This window comes from Astyanax mexicanus, chromosome 20, assembly GCF_023375975.1.
Source record: "Astyanax mexicanus isolate ESR-SI-001 chromosome 20, AstMex3_surface, whole genome shotgun sequence".
Taxonomy (NCBI): Eukaryota; Metazoa; Chordata; class Actinopteri; order Characiformes; family Acestrorhamphidae; genus Astyanax; species Astyanax mexicanus.
Genome location: NC_064427.1, coordinates 22,240,557 through 22,263,089, shown reverse-complemented (window position 1 = coordinate 22,263,089; position 22,533 = coordinate 22,240,557). Strand labels below are relative to the sequence as shown.

At 42.4% G+C, this 22,533-nt stretch overlaps 1 protein-coding gene across 1 annotated transcript; it reads right to left on the bottom strand.

Moving 5' to 3' along the window:
* Positions 1–6,267: 6,267 nt before the first annotated feature.
* Positions 6,268–17,256, bottom strand: adrb3b (adrenoceptor beta 3b). Its single transcript, XM_007254968.4, has 5 exons — positions 17,033–17,256; positions 11,885–12,258; positions 10,728–11,080; positions 9,825–10,317; positions 6,268–8,113 (listed from the first exon to the last, which is right to left on the bottom strand). Exons 2-5 carry the CDS (start codon positions 12,253–12,255, stop codon positions 8,101–8,103), a joined length of 1,230 nt encoding a protein of 409 aa, XP_007255030.3. The 5' UTR covers positions 12,256–12,258; positions 17,033–17,256; the 3' UTR covers positions 6,268–8,100.
* Between the last annotated feature and the right edge of the window lie 5,277 nt (positions 17,257–22,533).

The window sequence follows — 22,533 nt, the reverse complement described above, 5'->3', positions numbered from 1 at the left end:
ACAGAACATCATTTACAAAATTAAACACTGTTCCCAATGCAGAGCGTGGACTATAACTCCACCTATAGCCCCTCCCCTTCCCTAATCTCCACCTATTCCCCAGCTCCTTCCCCAGAACTCCACATATAGCCCCTCTCCTTCCATAAAACCCATCTATCATTTCTCACCTTCCCTCAACTCCAACCATTACCCCTCCCCTTCACCAAAACCCCACCTATCACTCATCTCCCTCCCCAGAACTCCACATATAGCCCCTCCCTTCCATCACTCCTCCCCTTGTCCTAAACTCCACCCATAACCCCTACCCTTCCATAAAACCCATCTATCACTTCTCACCTTCCCTTAACTCCAACCATAACCCCGCCCCTTCTCCAAAACCCCACCTACAGCCCCACCCCTTTCCAAATCTCCCTCCCCTTCCATAAAACCCATCTATTACTTCTCACCTTCCCTTAACCCCAACCATTACCCCGCCCCTTCTTCCAAACTCCACCTATCACCCATCTCCTTTCTCAAAACTTCAAATATAGCCCCTCCCTTCCATCACTCCTCACCTTTTCCTAAACTCCACCCACAACCCCTCCACTTCCATAAAACCCCATCTATCACTCATTCCCTTTACTTAACTCCACCCACGACTCCTCCACTTTCATAAAACTCCACACATGGCTTCTCCTCTTCCCTTAACACCACCTACGACCCCTCCCCTTACATCAAATTTCACCCACTACTCCTCCCCTTCCATTAAACCCCCTCTCTTAACTTAAACCATCACTCCTCCACTCCTCCCTTCACTCATCCTCTTTCCTTAACCCCACCTACGACTTTTCCCTTTCAATAAAACTCCACCTATGACCCCTCCCTTTCCATGAAACCATATCCACAACTCTTCCCCTTCCATAAAACCCAAAAATCTATTTCCAATAATCTAATTCCAAAAATCTATCACTCTCACCTTCCCTTAACCCCAACCATTACCCCGCCCCTTCTTCAAAACCCCACCTATGACCCCTCCCCTTACATCAAATCCCACCCACTACTCCTCTCCTTCCATAAAACCCCACCAACGACCCCTCCAATTCCATAAACCCCCTCTATCACTCCTCACCTTCCCTTAACCTCAACCATTACCCCTCCCCTTCTCCAAAACCCCATATATCAAGACTCCTCCCCTTACAATAAATTCCACCCATGGCCCCTCCATTTCTATAAAACCTCATCCACGATTCCTCCCCTTGAATAACGCCCCCTTTCCTAAGCCCACCCTATAACCCCTCCCATTCAGAATCCAGTACAATACAGTTTTATATGATATAAAAACATTTTCAGTACTTCTGTATGTAAAATCTTTTTCTGAACCGTGTTTCAGTATATGTGAATGTAGACATTTTTTTCAGGTCTATATTAAACTTTTTCAGTACTTTTGTATGTAAAACCTTTTTTGGAACCGTGTTTTAGTAATAATTTATATTTAAATATATATGTATGTTTTTCTTTTTGTTATTACTACAGGTTTGATTAATGATTAGAAACGGAACCATCACTGAATGAGCTGGAGAACAGTTCTGTAATGCTGTACTGACCTGTACTTACCGGACCCACTACACATCAGAACCAGAACCTTCCTACAGAATCACACAGCGTTACTCTGCATTACTGTTCCTATTGCTCCATTTATCTTAACATGTTTATACATATATGAAACAGCTGTGTTTAAATTTTGTAAAAATCAATAAATCTATATATAAACACAGTTAACACTGATTTAATCTTACATCATCTTCTTCACCTCCTGATACTGATTTATTGATTACTCTATTCACTCTTTTAATTATTTACTGCCATCATTATTTACATCAAATTATTGATCAATATAATCTGACCTGTTTTGCCCCAATTACACTATTGAGTAATTATGGGATATAATGAGCTGCAGATAAAAGCATTATATTTACCTGATCAGCTGAGCTTATATTCTTCAGGTTCCGCACAATCCTCAGATCTCCATCACAATCTCCAGCTCTTCAAACAGCAGAGAGCCTGCAGCTCAGCAGCTTTAAACACCCCCAACTCCAGCTCTCTCTCACACACACACACACATACACACACACACATGCACACTTACACTCACAGCACAGTGTGATTGAATAGAAATACAGTCTGCATGATTCACTGATTCAGTTCAGCTCTGATTGACAGGGGGAGGGAGGGGCACGGGTTTACTCTCTGTCAGAGGATGAATCAATACTGATCAGAAATGATAAGTATAAAGTATAAAGATCATCTGCAGTTTTTAAACAGTATGTTAATTTAAAAATGTGACATCTGGGTTTTTTTTATTTACATAGACACTGTTATATTTCACACCATTAACATTAGCTACAGCTCTAATGTGTAGATTAAAGCTAAACAACTGACCAAATGTAGCCACTGACTGATGAATCACTGACTGAATCATTATCAGACTGAATCATTAGCTGACTGACACACTGACTGACTGAATAAATCACTGACAGTGTATGTGCCTGTCTTATTAACAGACTGAATCACTGACACATGAGTCACTTAGGGCTAAATGACTGACACAAGAAATACATCACAGACAAACTCATTGACTGACGAATGATTTACTGACCATCACTGACTGAGTGACTTATTAACTGACTGCCTCTTCGAGTAACTGACTGAAAAACTGACTGGCTAATTTATTTACTGACCCCCTCATTAACTAACTGACTGAAATACTGACTGACTGACTTATTTACTGACTCCCTTATCGAGTAACTGACTGAAATACTGACTGACTTACAGTATTTACTGACCCCTTCATCCATTAACTGACTGAAATACTGACTGATTGACTTATTTACTGACCCCCTCATCGACTAACTGACAGAAATACTGACTGACTGACTTATTTACTGACTCCCTTATCGAGTAACTGACTGATATACTGACTGACTGACTTACAGTATTTACTGACCCCTTCATCCATTAACTGACTGAAATACTGACTGATTGACTTATTTACTGACCCCCTCATCGACTAACTAATTGAAATACTGACTGACTGACTTATTTACTGACCCCCTCATTGATTAACTGACTGAAATACTGACTGACTTACATTATTTACTGACCCCTTCATCCATTAACTGACTGAAATACTGACTGACAGACTTATTTTCTGACCCCCTCATCAACTAACTGATTGAAATACTAACTGACTGACTTGTTTACTGACCCCCTCATCGACTAACTGACGGACGGAAATACTGACGGACTGACTCAACAGTGATTAACTGACTTGCTTACAGAGTCACTGACTGATAGGTGTCAGTGTTCTGGGTGATGAACAGTATACAGTATTATTACTGTAGTATCTCACAGAATCTTTAATAATCTTTCCTTTAATAATTATTGACATATACATATTATTAATCAATACAATTATTATAAATACACTGTATTATATTTAGTAAATCTGGGACATTTTTAACTTTAGCCACAGGGGGCGACAAAACCCCAGTTTTATAACCAGTACTCACACTCAGCACTGCTCATACAATCAGAACCAGATCCTCTAGAACAATTAATATATAAGTAATATATTTATTTTATATGTTATTTAGCTTATTTTACTCACTGCTATAATTATTTAGGTATCAATTACTGAACATGGCTCCTGATTCAGAATCTGCTCCTCTAAACAACAAATAACATCTTTTAATCAACAGCCAGAGCTGAGTGGTGCTCAGGAACTGGAGGGGAACTGGAGGAGCACTGTGGGAACACTGGTGGAGCAGGAGATGATGGGGATAAGCTGCTGATGGTATTCAGCTGAAGCTCCGGACTGAATCAGGTGCACCGCTGTTCCCCAACAGGTGCCAAACATGGCCTGATTATTAATAACGAGGGCAGTGGGAGGTGCTACCTGAGGACTCAGGGGAGGAGCCTGAGTGTGTGGTAGTCAATCAGATCTCTGTACTCCTGCTGCCATCAACATACAGAAGTTAGAGTGTGAGGAGAAGATGTTTGTTCCTCTGGCCTGAATGGGTCTTCAGGGACGGGGTAACTGGATGATAACATCCTAGAGCTTCATCAATCAGTAGAGCTTCATCAATCCATCTGTTCCTCCCAACAAAGTTCAACAAAACAGAGTCCAACAGAGCTTTACCTATCTAACTCATCCTAAAGATAATTAAGTTTTTCCAACACAACGTCCTAAAGAAACATGTTTTAATCAATTCATTAATCCAACTCATCCCAACAAAGTTCAATAAACCAATAGAACTTTACCAATCCAACTCATCCCGAAGGTAATCGGCGGTGTTACCAATTCAGCTCACCCCCCAAAAAATCTGCAAAACTTCATCCCTCCAACTCATCCTAAAGATAATCAACAGAACTTTACCAATCCAACCCATCCTAATTATAATCAACAAAACTTTACCAATCCAACTCATCCTAAAGATAATCAACAAAACTTTACCAATCCAAATCATCCTAAAGATAATCAACAGAACTTTACCAATCCAACTCATCCTAAAGATAATCAACAAAACTTTACCAATCCAACTCATCCTAAAGATAATCAACAGAACTTAACCAATCCAACTCATCCAAAAGAAAAAGGTTTAGAGGAGCTTTAAAATGAACTGAATTTTGCTTTATTACTGTGTTACAGCATTTTTACTACAGTAGCTCTGTTATAGGCTGATGTACACCTCTCTGTCACTGTATAAAGTTGTATTATTGATAGCTTTATAAGCTACAGTGATTAGTTTAGAAGGAAAGCTCCAGCAGCAGTGTCTCTGCGCTGTCTGATGCAAACTAATTAAGAATCTAATCTAATCTAATCTTCTCTTGACCTGGTTGTTGCTGAATGTCTCTGGAGCACTCTTGCTGTGCTGAGAGTCATGCCTGAGTGAGTGATTAATTTATCTGACTGACTATATATTTCTGTATTTTTATTTTTCTGTATTTTTATCATAATATCATAGGGAAAACTTTGTTATAATTTAGAGTGGTCAGTGTACAGCTTGTATATCAGTTTAGATTTACTGTTCTCTCACCTCAAAGTGAACATGTACAAACTGTGCCCAAAGTGTAAATATTTACTGTATTATTATTATGTAACACTGTTTTAATCCTCTTGAGCATGGAATTCACTAGAGCTTCACAGATTGTTACTGGAATCCTTTTCCACTTTTCCATGATGACATCACAGAGCTGGTGGACGGATGTTAGAGACCTTGTGCTTCTCCATCTTCCACTTGAGGATGCCCCCCAGGAGCTTAATTGGGTGTAAATCTGGAGACTTAAGCCCTATCCGGACAGGATTCGTTTCTTATGGGGGTGTCTATGAAAAATATTTTACACTTTTACTCAGTGGAACAACTCTTGCATCTGGACTGCAATTGAAAAAACAAGCGGACCAGTGAGTTTTTTGGTTTTCTTGGTCACATGACTTTGCGTTGTCACGTCATATCAGGTTTTGCACATGGACACTACAGCAGAGAAGAGACTCTGGCTCTTATTTTTTTTTTTTTATATTATTCTCTCAGCTATCTGGAGATGAATATGTATTTCCTATACTGAGAAATTGGTTCAGTAGCTCCTCCATTTCCACTCGCTGTTGTGTTTACATGGATTTGGATTTGTGAATAAAATCACAAAGGACCCCCTATAAAAAAGAAGATTACCCCAGAACCTCCTGAGAAACTAATCCTGTCCAGATAGGGCAATACTTGGCCAGTCCAGCACTTTTACCTTCAGCTTTCTCAGCAAGCAGTTGTGATCTTGGAGGTGTGTTTGTGTTTGGGATCATTATCGTATCGCTAAACTGCCATGCAGCCCAGTTTCTAAAGGGAGGTGATCTAAAGCTCTGCTTCATGATGTCACAGTAGATATTGAAATGCATCAACTTCCGAAGAGGCTCCCTTCTAGGACAGTTCCATGCAGACAGAGTTAAAGCAGTGTGTGCAGTGCTTTATGGTCTGAGCACTGCAGACTTACCTCCCACTTCTTCAACCTCTGCAGCAAAGCTGGCAGCACTCATGCTTCTATTTTTAATGCCATCTCATCTATAGAGCAACAATTTTGTTACTGATATCCTCAGAGAGTTATTTATCATGAGGTGGCATGTTAATTATTCTTTTGCCAGTATGAAAGAATTGAGCATAAAACACCAAATTAAACTGCTCTGCTCTCAATTCACACCTGACACCTTCTAACACTGACGTCACATGACTTTTAGGAACATACATTTATTATATACATTTTACATTACAGAAAATGAATTAATACATTAATACACTGTATATATTTTAACCTAAAACAAAAATAATAATACAGTCTGAAATAACAATGTCTAATACTGTTTTCCCACCTGAACATTTAACAGTTTTCATTAAATTACACAGTTTCATTGTTAAACAGTTCAGGTGGACATTCATTTACTGTAAAATTACTCTGCCGTTCTGTTTTCAAAGTCTGTCCTTCATCAGTGGAAGTCAGTCCAATTAAAACAACCGCAGTGATGCTACAAATAAATCGAAATAAATAACTATAAGGCTAATACACGGTGCTCACCTCACTGAGGAGAGATTTTATTTATTCTATAACATTCGTCTTTGTGCGGTCAGTCACTCCCAACATTCCTTTATTTATATTTCAGTAATCTCACAAAGTGCTCTATAAAAAAGTGCAATCAAACAAACTCGTGTCCAGCAGGTACCAGATCAGACCCAAACAGAGGTGAGAGATGTTTCTGCTGTGTGGGGAAACAGGCCGATTTTAATGCTTGTGAGACTGCTGTAATTGATTATTAGTTATTGATTATTGGTGTAACAGAGGTTCTGCTTCTGTCTGTTTCTTTAAAAGAGGAAGCTGGGGGATCTGTATTTGAAGCATGTCTCGATCAGGCTTTTGGGGTGTGTCACTCAGTGTTTGAGGCGTGTCTTCAGGCTTTGGGGCTGGGTAAGTTATTGAGGCATGGTCAGGCTTTGGGGTGTGTCATCAGGCTTTGGAGCGTGTCCCGGTCAGGCTTTGGGGTGTGTCGTCAGGTTTTGGGGCATCACTCAGTATTTGAGGCATGTCTTCAGGCTTCGGTCTGTTATTGGGGCGTGTCCCGGGCAAGCTTTAAAGTGTGTCATCAGGTTTTGGGGTGTGTCCTGGTAAGGCATTGGGGTGTGTCACTCAGTGTTTGGGGCGTATCTTCAGGCTTTAGGTGTGGTCAGGCTTTAGGGTGTGTCATCAGGCTTTGGGGGCGTGTCTTCAGGCTTTAGGCGTGGTCAGGCATTGGGGTGTGCCACTCAGTGTTTGTGGCGTGTCTTCAGATTTTAGGCATTGTCAGGCTTTGGAGTGTGTCACTCAGTGTTTGGGGTGTGTCTTCAAGCTTTAGGCGTGGTCAGGCTTTGGTGTGTCATCAGGCTTTGGGGCGTGTCTTCAGGCTTTAGGCGTGGTCAGGCACTGGGGTGTGTCACTCAGTGTTTGGGGCGTGTCTTCAGGCTTTAGGCGTGGTCAGGCTTTGGGGTTTTTCTTCAGGCTTTGCTGTGTAGTCAGGCTTTGGGGCGTGTCTTCAGGCTTTGGGGTTTGTCATCAGGCTTTGGGTGTGTCTTCAGGCTTTGGGGTGTGTCATCAGGCTTTGGGGCGTGTCTTCAGGCTTTAGGCGTGGTCAGGCACTGGGGTGTGTCACTCAGTGTTTGGGGCGTGTCTTCAGGCTTTAGGCGTTGTCAGGCTTTGGGATGTGTCACTCAGTGTTTGGGGTGTGTCTTCAAGCTTAAGGCGTGGTCAGGCTTTGGTGTGTCATCAGGCTTTGGGGCGTGTCTTCAGGCTTTAGGCGTGGTCAGGCACTGGGGTGTGTCACTCAGTGTTTGGGGCGTGTCTTCAGGCTTTAGGCGTTGTCAGGCTTTGGGATGTGTCACTCAGTGTTTGGGGTGTGTCTTCAAGCTTTAGGCGTGGTCAGGCTTTGGTGTGTTATCAGGCTTTGGGGCGTGTCTTCAGGCTTTGGTGTGTGGTCAGGCTTTGGGTCGTGTCTTCAGGCTTTGGTGTGTGGTCAGGCTTTGGGACATGTCCCAGTCAGGCTGCAGGACAGGGTCAGCTTAACGTCCTGTGGGAGAACAGTGATGAGCTGTTTTGGTTTAATATCATGTGACATCACTACAGCACATTTAATAACATGCATTAGTGTTCAAGATCCTAGTTTTAGTTTAATAATAGGGAAACAAAGTTGGTTGTAAAGTTAATATTTAGTATAATGTAGCGAGTGGAGTGTTGTGATTGGTCCAGATTGTTATTTTATGGATTTATATTATATATTTTTGAGTATAGTTCAGGGTGATATACACTGCTGGCTATATGAGAGCTGATCTGGGTGGCGGTTGGCACTGTATCAGCTGTTGTGGTTGGTTTATGCTCTGCCGGCAGAGGAACCATCACTTCCTACAGCTACAGCAAAGCGCCACTGCAAACCACATCTACCACCCACTCACAGCACTACGCCGTGAGAAGAACAGACCGGTGGCTTTCCCATCCACACACTCCTGCCATCACACACTCGGCACAACCCACACACCTGTCAATCATCTATTCACAATAAAACAATGTAAACAAACAGTACAAACTATACACACAACAGTACAAACAATACAAACTGTACAAACAATACAAACTGTAAAAAGAGTGCAAACAAACAGTACAAACTACAACAATACAAACAATACAAACAGTACAAACAATACAAACAGTACAAACAATACAACAGTACAAACAGTACAAACAATACAACAGTACAAACAGTGCAAACTACAACAATACAAATAGTACAAACAGTACAAACAATACAAACAGTACAAACAATACAACAGTACAAACAGTACAAACAGTACAAACTACAACAATACAAACAGTACAAGCTACAACAATACAAACAGTACAAACTACAACAATACAAACAGTACAAACTACAACAATACAAACAATACAAACAATACAAACAGTACAAACAATACAACAGTACAAACAGTACAAACAATACAACAGTACAAACAGTGTGAACAATACAAACAATACAAACAGTACAAACAATACAACAGTACAAACAGTGCAAACTACAACAATACAAATAGTACAAACAATACAAACAATACAAACAGTACAAACAATACAACAGTACAAACAGTACAAACAGTACAAACAATACAAACAGTACAAACAGTACAAACAATACAAACAGTACAAACAATACAACAGTACAAACAGTGCAAACTACAACAATACAAATAGTACAAACAATACAAACAATACAAACAGTACAAACAATACAACAGTACAAACAGTACAAACAGTACAAACAATACAAACAGTACAAACAGTACAAACAATACAAACAGTACAAACAGTACAAACAATACAAACAATACAAACAGTACAAACAGTACAAACAATACAACAGTACAAACAGTACAAACAGTACAAACAATACAAACAGTACAAACAGTACAAACAATACAAACAATACAAACAGTACAAACAATACAACAGTACAAACAGTGCGAACAATACAAACAATACAAACAGTACAAACAATACAACAGTACAAACAGTGCAAACTACAACAATACAAATAGTACAAACAGTGCAAACAATACAAACAATACAAACAGTACAAACAATACAACAGTACAAACAGTGCAAACTACAACAATACAAATAGTACAAACAGTGCAAACAAACAGTACAAACAACACCACATCATATACAGAAAATCAGAAATAATGAAAGTAAACAATACTATTGTAATTATTGATCATTTTACTTACGTTACTCCACTGCAGAAGACGGTAGTGCTGCTCTGAGGTTGCGTGGTGTTTTGGGTTCTGTCGCTTTGCAGGAATGCCTTTTGGTCTGAGCAGCTCACCCGGACCGTCCCAGATTTGGACAGGCAGGGGCAGCGCAGCCTGAGCCGCTTATAAAGCCCGGCCAGGCCGGTCCGCTTGGGCTTTAGGAGGTACAGCAGGCTGTGGAAGGCGGCGCGGTAGTCAGAGCTGTGGCAGTAGATGATGGGGTTCAGGCCGGAGTTGATGTATCCCAGCCAGTTCAGAGTCATCATGTTCCTCTGCAGGTCGCCGTCGTCCTCCTTTGCCTCAGTTCTGCTCGCCGACCTAAACGTCACCACGATGTTGGCCACGAAGAATGGCAGCCAGCACAGCATGAACGCACCCATGATGAAGCCCAGTGTCTTCAGGGCCCGGTGCTGGTGAACAATATTTCTGGATGACCTTCGGTTTGGATTCTGGGCCAGTTCTGCTGCTCCTGTGCTCAAAACAGTGACATATAAATATGACATACAATTTCAAAGTGCTTGTTATATTGGGTTGCTTAGTGGTTTCTATGCATAACTGGCATGGTACACCAGGTGGTTGCTATAGTGTTAAGTAGTTTCTAAGGTGTTGGTGGGTGGTTGCTAAGTGGTTACTCCTGTATTCCAGGTGGTTGCTTTGGTGTAGCTAGTCATTTGCTACAGTGTTGTTATGTGGTTGCTCAGGTATTGCTAGGTGGTCGCTTTGCAGATGCTATGGTATTCCAGGTACTTGTTATGGTGTTGCTACATGATTGACATGGTACACCAGGTGGATGCTATGGTGCTGCTTAGTAGTTTCTATGGTGTTGCTATGTGGTTGTTTTAGTGTTGCTTTTACTAGTGAGGTTGCTGGCCACCCTACCTGCAGACGGTTCCTCTGCGAGTTGGTAATCGTCGCTGCTTCTGAATCGCTGCCTGTCCTTAGCGATCATTTTCACCTGCCGGTTTGCGATGATAAACACCTGGCCGTACACGAAGATCATCACCAGAAGAGGAATGTAGAAGGAGATGATGGAGGAGACGATGGCGTAGGATTCGCTGGGCATGAAGTCACAGCACCTTGGGTCGTCCAAGCAGTTTTGGGTTTTGTCTGAAAGATCATCGGGAGCCCGGAAGTGACCGCCCATGATGGGGACGAAGGAGACGAAGACTGATATTGTCCACACAGTGCAGACAATGAATCTGGCTCTCCACTTGTTCAGAAGAGCCTTGTACCTGTAAGAAAAAAGGTGCAACCTTCAACCATTTTGAACAACCAATTGGTTTGCAGAGGTTTGCCCCGTTTACAGTCCCATCATGAGAATCCACAGGAGTATGAATGTATATGAGATTGATAATCATTTGTGGTGTGCTAGTTGGAAGAAAGGAGTTGTATAGGTCTAGGATAGTAATGTTAGGTGAGCTAACTTAGCCTAGCTGACTCTGTATGACTAAATGAATAAGTGAGGGGGGCTAAACTGCTGTAGATTGAATAAAAAAAACTGTAAGACTCTCCCTGTCGAACCCTGAGGGAATTGTGTGATCAGAAATCTGATCACAGGTGCTCACAGGAGACTCACAAAGCTATGTGCTTTGGCAATCACCTGTGGTTAGTCTCACCGGTCCGAATCAGTTGATGAGCTTGTTTACTTGGAGTATTTTCCATGTCGATTTGGTTTGTTTTCACACAGGCAAAGCCTACATACACCTTGTTGAGTGTATAATAGCTTAGCATGGAGCAGCAGCAGATTAGCATTAGTATATAGCTGTAGCAATTATCTGGATAATAAATCAGTATAAACTGCACCTGAACAGCCCCTTAGCTCAAACAGTATACAAAGTATACAGTATTTCATAGTCCGGTGGGATTGAGACTAAATCATGTTCTCACCACATACAGAATACAGAATTTAGAAATGGACAGAGACTATGTCCTCTTGCTTGTCTCTGTGCAGTTGTTTTGAAAATCTTACTTTCCCGGACCAAACAGTGCTAACGTGAAAACCCCCTAACACTAGTTTTCAGGTTCATATCACTTACCGCAGCGGTCTGGTGACGGCCACGTATCGGTCCACAGCGATAACGCAGAGGGTCTGAGTGCTGGCAGTCACACACAAGACGTCCACCGAGGTCCAGAGGTCACAGGCCCTCTTCCCGAGCAGCCAGTTTCCGGTCAGCAGCATGGTGGAGCCCAGGGGCTGGACCACACAGCCCACAATGAGGTCAGCGCAGGCCAGAGACATGATGAAGACACTGGTGATGTTCTGGAGCTGAGGGGTTCGCATCACAGCCAGGATTACCAGCAGGTTTCCAGCCACAGTCATGAAAATGATAAGAGCTATGGGCAGGCCCAGGAAAGACTGCAAGGGGTTGTGGTATGGGGCTGAGTTGGAGAAGTTGGAGACGTTCATTTTCTACAAAAACAGGAAAAGAAAAGAGTTTTCACGAAGTACTCAATTGCAAGCGACTGTACAACAGCCTGTAAGGGAAGGTGGTGGTGTTATTCATTATGCTGCCAGAACCACAATAGTAAAAACAAGTAAAATTGCATTTTCTATCATTTTGGACACAGTTCTAAATGCTGGGGTCCCTGTATTTTCTTTTTTAACATTTCACAAACAGATCTAAACTGTCCTGAATTCCAAGATCACTGTGCTCCTTTTTTTAGATTTTGAAACAGTTCTACATTCTGATTGGCCTTTATTTTGTCACTGTAAATTTATAAACAGTTCTAATGTTTAGAAGTTACAAAAAAGTCCCCCAATCTGAGAGCACTGTATTTCCTGGGTGTAATTTCGGAAGCAGTATGAATGTGTTACCTTGTTTGTAATCAATCCAGACTGTTCTCATACAGAGTTCCCCAATGGTGGAACAAACTTCCGTCCACTACCAGATCATGAGCGTTCCTTACTATCTTCAAGAAACTCCTGAAGACAGAGCTCTTCAAAGAGCACTTACTCTCTTAACACCTCTAACTAACTACCTACTTCTAATATAATTTCCTTCTCCCCCTACTCTACTCCTCTATCCTATTATTTCCCTTTCACCTCCTTTAGGTCCTATCTAAAGATGTTTTTACCTTTAACTTCTATTACTTTTGTACTTCACTATTGTAAGTCTTTTGGACAAAAGCGTCTGCCAAATGTAATGTAATGTAATGTAATATGAACTCCACTGAGCACTAAACTCCATCTTTTCCATTTTTGAAACAGGTCTATATTGCCATCACCCAATGCTTTCTACTTTGTAAAACTTTTCCAGGGACCTGTTTTCTCTCGTGGTATTTTCAGAAACTGATGTTACTGTCAGCTGTTTTTGTAATTTTGGAAAAAGTCATACTTAGATAGCAAGAAGAATCCGCAAAGCTTCAGTGGTATATGAGATCATTGACTGAAACTTGTCATCAGCCATGCAGAATTGAGCCAACTGTGGTTTATACTTTGCAACCAAGGGTGCTGGTGCTCAGGCTCAGGTTCAGGCTGATTCCTATATTATACTTGCATTTATGGTTTTGGCACATGCAGAACTCGGACCAGAACCTGTACATTCTTTGCCATTTCAGGAACATTCTATATACTGAAGTCCCTGTATTAGTTTAATATTTCTAGACCAGGGGTCGGCAATAGGTGGCCCGCGGGCCAGATGTGGCGTGCAAGCATGAAGCGTCTGGCCCGTGAGGTTGTTTGAACAATAATGAACGATAAAAAAAATGCTTCTCTGGTGAGCTTTTGTTTACATTCCTCCCCTGTCTCTTTGTTGTGCTCAGCGTAACTTCCACCCGTTCTTGGGCTCCCTATCTCCTTATTGGACCACGACCCTAATGACACGGGTTCGATCCCATGTGAGGAGTGGTGTGTTTATTAATTTCTTACCTGCTTTGAATTCAACTGTTCTGCAATTGGGTTCAACAACCCTCTGGGCTGGAGAGCTACTAGTCTGTAGCACTCCATCCCATTACACTTCATTTTACAAAACAGATTTTTTTTTGTGACCCGCCACGTAATGGTTTGGAAACTATCTGGACCATGGCCAAACTTAATTGCTGACCCCTCTTCTAGATCCATACGTTCTCTATTTTGTGATTTAGGACACAGCCCTTCAAGGACACTTTGTTTCTGTAAGTATTTTAGAAATAGTCCAAACCAATGAATACGTCTTTGTTTGTTTGTAATGGAATTATGAGTCATAAAGAACATCCGGACCAGACGCTTTCTGATGACTGACTGGTCGTGCAGAAATGAAAGTGTTGGGTAACTGGGTGCTGTGGGACTCTGTGTTGTGGGCTATAATCGGGATTATCTGGGTCACGGTGTCAGCAGATTTTCAGAGCCGGGAGAGTTAACAGCTCGTTCCTCTGAATCGGGTATCAGATAAACTGGGTTCTTCTGTTGTGAAAGTCTGATTGTAGTTTAGCTAAGGTTCACCCACAGCTCTGCAGCCAGTCTGACTCCCTACGAGTCGGGTTCATCTGCACTCACTGCGTGGAACTGATTACAAACTGCATCTGAATAGTCTGATTACTATCTCTTTATGTGTAGAGACTAACCCTCAATCAAAGTAGGTTAAAGGTGCCACGACAATAGTCTGAACCAGAGAACCATATTTGGTCTAGTGAAAAGAGTTGGTGTTTGTGGTGTTTGGTCCTGTTTGTTTACAGTGTGAAACACTTTTTTGGACATTTCGGACTTTTAGACCAATTGTAGAAAGTTTATGCAGGTGGTGGTAAATAAGGTATTAGTGCGTTTTTAAACACCTCAGTGTCACTGCTGCACTGAGGATAGTTCAACAACAGTATCCCGTGACCCCCGATTAAGGGCTAGAGCAGGGGTCAGCGATAGGCGGCCTTCGGGCCAGATGTGGCCCACAAGCATGAAACATCTGGCCCGAGAGGTTGTTTGAACTATAACGATTAATAATTTTTAAAAAATCCTTCTCTGGTGAGCTTTTGTGTACATTCCTCCCCTGGCCTCCCTGTCTCTATATGAGGGTGTTTTTTCCCGGCTGTGACCCAATTTACTAGCCGGGGCAGTGGTGGTGTATTGGAGCACGACCCTGACGACACGGATTCGATCCCGCGTGAGGAGCAGTGTATTTATTCATTTAGTTTTTCCTTTCTTCTTGGGTTTACCTGCTTTGAGATCAACTGTTCTAAAATTGGGTTCAACAACCCTCTAGGCTGGAGAGCTACTAGTCTGTAGAACTCTTTTCCACTATTACACTTTTTTTTCCAAAACAGAATTTCTTTTTTGTTGCCCGCCACATAATGGCTTGAAAAATATCTGCGCCGCGGCCAAACTTAATTGCAGACCCTTGAACTAGAGGATGATCAACACTATAAACTATGCAGAAACAGATTAGGGCATCTGTCTCCAACTTTACTTTATCTACAAGGTGAAGCAGCTGTAAGTAGGAGTGTGTAATAGAGTGGAGGACAGTGAGAGATTAAACACAGTGTCGAAAAACTCCAGCAGCACTGCTGTATCACATCCACTCACACCAGCACAACAGACACTAACACCTCATACACCACCACCATGCTAATCACTGCAAATCACTGCAGTGCTGAGAATAAATGACCCACCACCCAATAATAATAATAATAATAATAATAATAATAATAATAATAATAATAATATCAATAATAATGATAGCTGCTCTGTGGTGATTTTCTAGAATAATAAAGTATACAGAGAAACAGATACAGAACTCTATGGAACTACTAATCTCTGGAAAACTAATCTCTGGAAATAGTACTAAAATTAATACTTAAGTAAAAGTACTGGTACGCTCACATTCACTTAATTATTGTTTCTAATGAAATTTCTAATTAAAGAAATACCCGAATCACAGTAAAGAGTTTGTTAATAGAATTAAAAATTGCTACCGATTCACTCGAGTAACTAAAGTATAGTCTACAGCTAGACTGCAGTTTTCTACACTCTTAAAAAGAAATATATAATAATGGGTCCTCTGAACAATCCTGTACAAGAACCCCTTTTGGAATCATGTTTGTAAATAAATAAATAATCGCACTGTCCTTGCGTCAGTGTTCCAGAGCAGTAAACAGGTTCTGTAGCAAGACCCACTTAAAGCCCAACTGAACCTTCTAGAACAGCACATAAACAAAAGAACAATTAAACAAAGCTGTTCGCAGAGTTTCATGTAAAGAACACTTTTCCAACTGTGAAACATGGTGGTGGATGGATCACATTTTGGGCTTGTAGTGCTGCCAGTGGCCTGGTGAACATTAAACTAGTAGAGGAAAGAATGAGTTCAATGAAATATCAGCAAGATCTGAAAGTATGTTGAACTCCAGCTGTTTCAGAAGATTAACTAACACGTTCACTTGATTATCAGTTTTGATGAAAGTTCTAATTAAAGAAATACCCGAGTCAGAATAAACATTTTGTTAATAGAATAAAAAATTGCTACTGAATCTTTTAAGTAACTAAAATATAGTTTACAGCTAGACTGCAGTTTGCTACACTCTTAAAAATAAAGATAACACAAATGGTCTTCTGAACAATCCCATACAAGAACCCTTTTTGGAACCATATTTATAAATAAATAAATAATCACATTTTCCTGGCGTAGGTGTTCTAGAGCATTAAACAGGTTCTGTAGCAAGACCCACTTAAAGGCCAATTGAACCTTCTAGAACAGTACATAAACAAAAGAACAATCAAACAAAGCTGTTCGCAGAGTTTCATGTAAAGAACACTTTTCCAACTGTTAAACATGGTGGTGGATGGATCACATTCTGGGCCTGGTGAACATTTAACTAGTAGAGGAAAGAATGAGTTTAATCAAATATCAGCAAGATCTGAAAATAAGTTGAACTCCAGCTGTTTCAGAAGATTAACTAACACGTTCACATGATTATCAGTTTTAAAGAAAGTTCTTATTAAAGAAATACCCGAGTCAGAGTAAACAGTTCGTTAATAGAATGAAAAATTGCTACCGTTTCGGTCAAGTAACTAAAGTATAGTTTACAGCTAGACTGCAGTTTTCTACACTCTTAAAAATAAAGATAACACAAATGTTCTCTGAACAATCCTATACAAGAACCCCTTTTGGAACCATGCTTATAAATAAATTAAAAATCACATTGTTCTGGCGTAAGTGGTACAGAGCATTAAACAGGTTCTGCAGGCTGAGTGTAAACTCTGAGGGTGTAGTCAGACTTACCGGGCTGCCGTCGGTTTCATATCACCGGCGTTCTCCAGCCGGTTCCTCGCTCTTATTGTTCTGAGGGCCCTGATGAAGGAGATGGAGGCGATAGGAGCGAGGGTTGGGGTTTATCAGGCATGGTTATCACTCTGCCGGGCGAGTGATCAGCATTTCCAAGGCGGTTCTGCGTTTTGTGATCTGCGGCTGCAGTGTACACAGTGTTCTTACATCTACATCCTGTGGTTTCTCTGCTTGAGCAAAAGTTCATCCAGAAGACAACCTCAGCTGCCACTCTGCTATAGCTGCCACTAAGCTGTAGCTGCCACTCTGCTGTAGCTGCCACAAGAACACAGGCATTATTATTAGCAAGGAATAGCCTATGTAGCAACCACCTAATAACACGACAAGACATATGCATAGCAGTACCTTATCAATAGCTTAGCCACCTCTTAGTAACCAACCCTTCACGATAGCAGCACATACGATAGCAACCACCAAGCAACATTTTAGCAACAAACAGTTACGCCATAGCAATACCTTAGCTAGAGTACCAACAGCTATAACATTGCAACACTTTAGCAACCACTTAACAAACCCTGGGGAACCACTGCCTATACCATCACTGAAACTTTTGCAACCACCTAGTTACAGCTTAGAACCCTCTGCCAACACATTAGCAACCTTAATAACCAGATATAACATTGCAACACAACAGCAACTACTTTATAAAATCTTCACTACTTCACTAAAACCTTTGCAACCACCTAGTAACACCTTAGAACCCCCTGCCAACACATTAGCAACCTTAGCAACCAAATATAACATTGCAACACAACAGCAACCACTTAGGGCGTTTTCACACCAGCACTGTTTGGTCCGGTTAAAACGAACTCTGGTCCGTTTGTAACTTTAGTGCGGTTCGATTGAGCAGGTGTATAAACAGTAATCGCACTGGGGTGCGGATCAAAAGAACCGGACCGAGACCAGCTAGAGGAGGTGGTCTCGGTCCAGTACCAAACGAACTCTGGAGTGGTTCGCTTTGGTGAGAACGTGATCCGGTCTCGATCCGACCCAGCTATTAAATGTAGTCCATTTATTTGAGCTAAACGGCTGATATAACGCAGTCTAAACTGATATATTAGCCAGATAACGCTAATTACCACAGCTAAGAACAAACGCTGTGTCCGTGCGCGCCGCATTAGAAACGCTGTGTTTAAAAGCGCAACGTTTCAGCGTTCAGTGTTAAAACACATATATGCGCTGGAACACAGAATCTTCTCGCTATATTTACTTTTTTTGTTTATGTATATTTAATTCCACGCCAGACCACGCTCTGACCAATCAGAGGACACAGCCCGCTTGCGTGTTTATTGGTGCACATTTTGGTGCGTTTACATTTATGCCTGTGTGAAACTAAACAGAGGGAGAAAACGCTCCAAGTAAATGTCGTTGCATAAGCAAGATAACATTACAGAACAATTCATAAACAAAATAATAACTAAGCAAATGTGAATTTCATGCAAAGAACACATTTCCAACTGTTAAACATGGTGGTGGATGTATCGATCACACTCTGGGCTTATACTGCAGCCAGTGGCCTGGTGAACATTTAACTAGTAAAATGAGAAATAAGTTTAATCAAATATCAGCAAGATCTAAAAGCACATTGGACTCCAGCTGTTTCAGATGATTAACTAAGGCCCGATCACTGCTGGTTCGAATCCTGAATCATGCCTCTTCTCCTTTAAATAAAAAATAAAAATCACCATATTGATCATCACCATGTTTGTAGCTGTGCTGTGTTTCTAATATTTATTATATTACAGTCTGTATTGTAAATATTATTCTGTATTAATGAAAGTGCTTTAAATAGTGCAGTTAAAGGCAGAGACGCTGTGGCTGCACTTCCTGTGGAGCTGTGGGGACTTCCCCTCTTTAACTTCACTCAGAACAGGGTAGCTCCACATTGCAGTGAGGGGTTGATGGGTGTGGTCCTTCCACAGAGCTTTCAGGTGCTAATACTCTCAGTTCGTCTGGGTATTACATCTATAAACTTCCATAGAGATCTGTGTTGACATTTGTTTGGTTGTGATGCAGTTTATTTTAAGAAGAGCTGAATATAAGTGTGAAAACTTTTCACACTTCTTCTCAGTGATAAAACTCTTGCACCCGGACTGCAATAAAAAAAAAACAGAAGGAATAATGAGGGTTTTTTTTTTGGTAGGCTTTCTCAGTCACGACATTGCGTTCAGTAGCTCCTCCATTTCCACTCGCTGTTGTGTGACAGTGGACAAATAACTGTTTTATTAAATGCGAGGAGACAAAACTTAGAGATGTGCTTATGGACGGGACTAAAATTACCAGAGAACCACAAAGTTCAGAGGACGTCTGAGGAAAACACATACATGGTCGTTCCAAAAAGGAATAAAATAACAGAGGACCCCCCATAAAAGAGAAAAAAGACCCCAGGACCCCCTGAGAAACTAATCCCGATTTGCAACATCAAACTCTCTTAGATCAAGTGTAAATATCTGAATTCATCTCACTTTGACATTGTGATGACAATTTAATGAGATTATTCAACGTAATTCAGTAAAATTTTACAATAAGGGTCACAAATACCAATATTTAATTAGTAAAGACATTATTAATTAACCCTAGTTATGAAATTATTAAACATTACTAACATTACTTGTAAAGCTTTATCAAGATATAAATAATATTGAATTGAGACATTAGTTAAAAAATGTCAGTTAATACTGATATTTGTTGTGCTTTTTAAGCAAATTATCTGCGAATACACTCTTATACACTTTTAGCTAGAAATATTCATTTTTAATTCTCATAATAATACTTTAATAATCTCTCTTTTCTGTCCGTGTGTTTATTTACCTTCCTCTGCAAGTGCCCCCTTTTGCTTACCTGTTCTTTTAGCTCCGCCCCTTGTTACCCGGTCTCAGGTGTTTCCTGTTTCCTGTCCCCTTCTGTGTGTATAAAAGGAGTTGATGTCGCAAAGCAGCTTTACAGAAATTTGATAGTAGGACAAAGAACAAACATTGAATTTAGAACACAGAACCCTAGTGCCCAACAGTGGTGCAAGTGGAACTGATATAAGTATAATAGTGGAGGGCAGTGTCACCGTTACATAAAAACCGACCATATGGATTTAGCGGGTCACCCTTGGGCTGGATGCAGGCTGGCTATCCGTCACGCTCCCTTTGGGACCTCGCAGGATAATCAGAGGCCTTGAGGCCGAAGAAGGCCTCGGTCACGGCTCTCTAAGAGGTCCCTAACGGTTGGGGCTCTCGGCTTCGCTCCCAACCGCGGGGGAGGCAAGGCGGACAGAAACGCGGGCTGTGAGGACTCCTATTTCTGGGATTACGTGGACCTCCTCGCAGCCGCGTCCAGTTTGGAGGAAGAGGAGTACCCTCCGATGCGAGCCCACTTGCCGCTTCCTCCGGGGGCTGTCCTGCTCCAGCTAGCTTCTGAGACTAACCAGCTAGCACCTCCGGCGGCTGCAGCTCCAGGTTTATCCACGGCTAACGCAGTTAGCATCTCCTGCTACCACGGCTCTTGTTTCTTCGGCTGCTACGGCGCTCTCCTCGCCGGCTGCAGCGGCGCCCGCTTGTCCGACGGCTGCAGACCCAGCTTCCATGGCAGCCACCGAGCAGCGCTTCGAGTCACACGCGGCGGCAGCAGATCTTCGCTCCAGGATTTACATGGCAACGGCGCTACACTCCACTGCTCCTGCCGCCCCGGAACCTGAATACGCTGCAGTGAATTTTAGTCAAATCTCCGTGCTCTCTCCAGCAGCCCGAGTCTCCACGCAGACACCTACTGCCCAAGGGTCCAAGTCTGTTCACGTGAGTGTTACTGTGCCAGCGGTGCCCACCGCCAATGTGACTGTGCCAGCGGTGCCCACCGCCAATGTTCCTGTTCCAGCGGTGCCCACCGTCCATGCTCCGATGCCAGCGGTGCCCACCGCTCCTGCTATGATGCCAGCGGTGCCCGACACTGTCCATGTTCCTGTGCCAGCGGTGCCCACCGCCCATGTGCCGATGCCAGCGGTGCCCACCGCCCATGTTCCTATGCCAGCGGTGCCTACCGCTCCAGCGCCGACGCCAGCGATGCTCGTCATCATGCCGCGCCTTCAGCTCCAGCTGCCCGAGATGCCGCACTGCCAGTGCCTACTGTCCGAGTCGCTGCACCGCCAGCTCCTGCTGCCTGAGTCGCCGAGCCATCAGCTCCAGCTGCTCGAGATGCCGCAGCGCCAGTTCCTACTGCCCGAGTCGCTGCACCCTCAACTCCTGCTGCCCGAGACGCCGCACCGCCACCAGCTCCTGCTGCCCGAGTTGCTGCGCCTCCAGCTCCAGCTGCCCAAGCCGTCGCGTCGCCAGCGAGGCCCGTCACCACACCCACGCCAATTCCTGCACCCAGGACTTTGCCCAGGCTGGCTCCACGAACTACCCCTCTGACTTTAGCCAGTCCTGGGCTTCCCCAGGTCTTTCTTGTCCCCATGTCGCTCCCCGTTCTGGTCCCTGTGTCTGTCTGTGTGCCTGTTCCTGTCACCGTTTTCGTGTCTGTTCCTGTCAATGTTTTTGTTCCCGTTCCCATGTCTAGTTCTGTCCTGTTATGTCTCACGTCCAGTCATCATCCCCTGTCCAGTTTCCTGTCCAGTCTCCTGTCTCGCCCAATGTCCAGTCTCCAGTCACGTCCCCGGTTCAGTCTCCTTTCTTTGTCCAGTCTCTTGTCAAGTCTTCTGTCCAATCTCCTGTTTTGCCTCATGTCAAGTCCCCGGTCTTGTCTCTTGTTTTTCCCGGCCTCTCCCCGCCACCGCCCCCCCGGGGTTCGTTTTGACGCGCCTCCGGAGCTGCGCGTTTAGGGAGGGGCTTCTGTCATGCCCTCGCTATGTTTCCCTGTGTTTTTTCCCGTTTCCTAGTGTGTTTCTCCAGTAGTTTTCCGTCACGTGTGTGTAATTTGTAGCTCCCCTTCCCCAGGTGTTAAGTGTTTCATGTTACTATTTATAGCACTCTTTAGTCCATGTTTATCCGTCGGTCTTTGCACCTTCTCACATTGTCTGTCTCTTCACGTCATAGCTATAGTTTTGCCACGTTTCGTTATTGCCCTTCTCCACGTTTCTTGTTCTTTGTTTAGTTTGTATTATTTGTTTATATTCCTGGTTTTGTATATATTTACGTATTTATCCTTTGTATATATTCCCTAGCCCTATTTTGTTATTATCTGTTTAGTTTAGTCACTTATCTGTTTTACGTTACTCCTTGTTTGTTTGTTTATGTACATATATATATATATATTTGTTATTCCCTTATTTGTTTATTTGTTTATTTGTTATTTATTAAAGTCTTGTTCTTACCCGCGTATAAATCCGCCTCCCGTCTGTTCCACCATTACAGGCAGTACTGATATACAGTATTGTGCAAATGTTTTAGACACCTGTGGGAATTTTAAGTAAAAAAAAAAGCTTCTTATCTGTGAAGTATGTTTATTAGCGCAGTAAA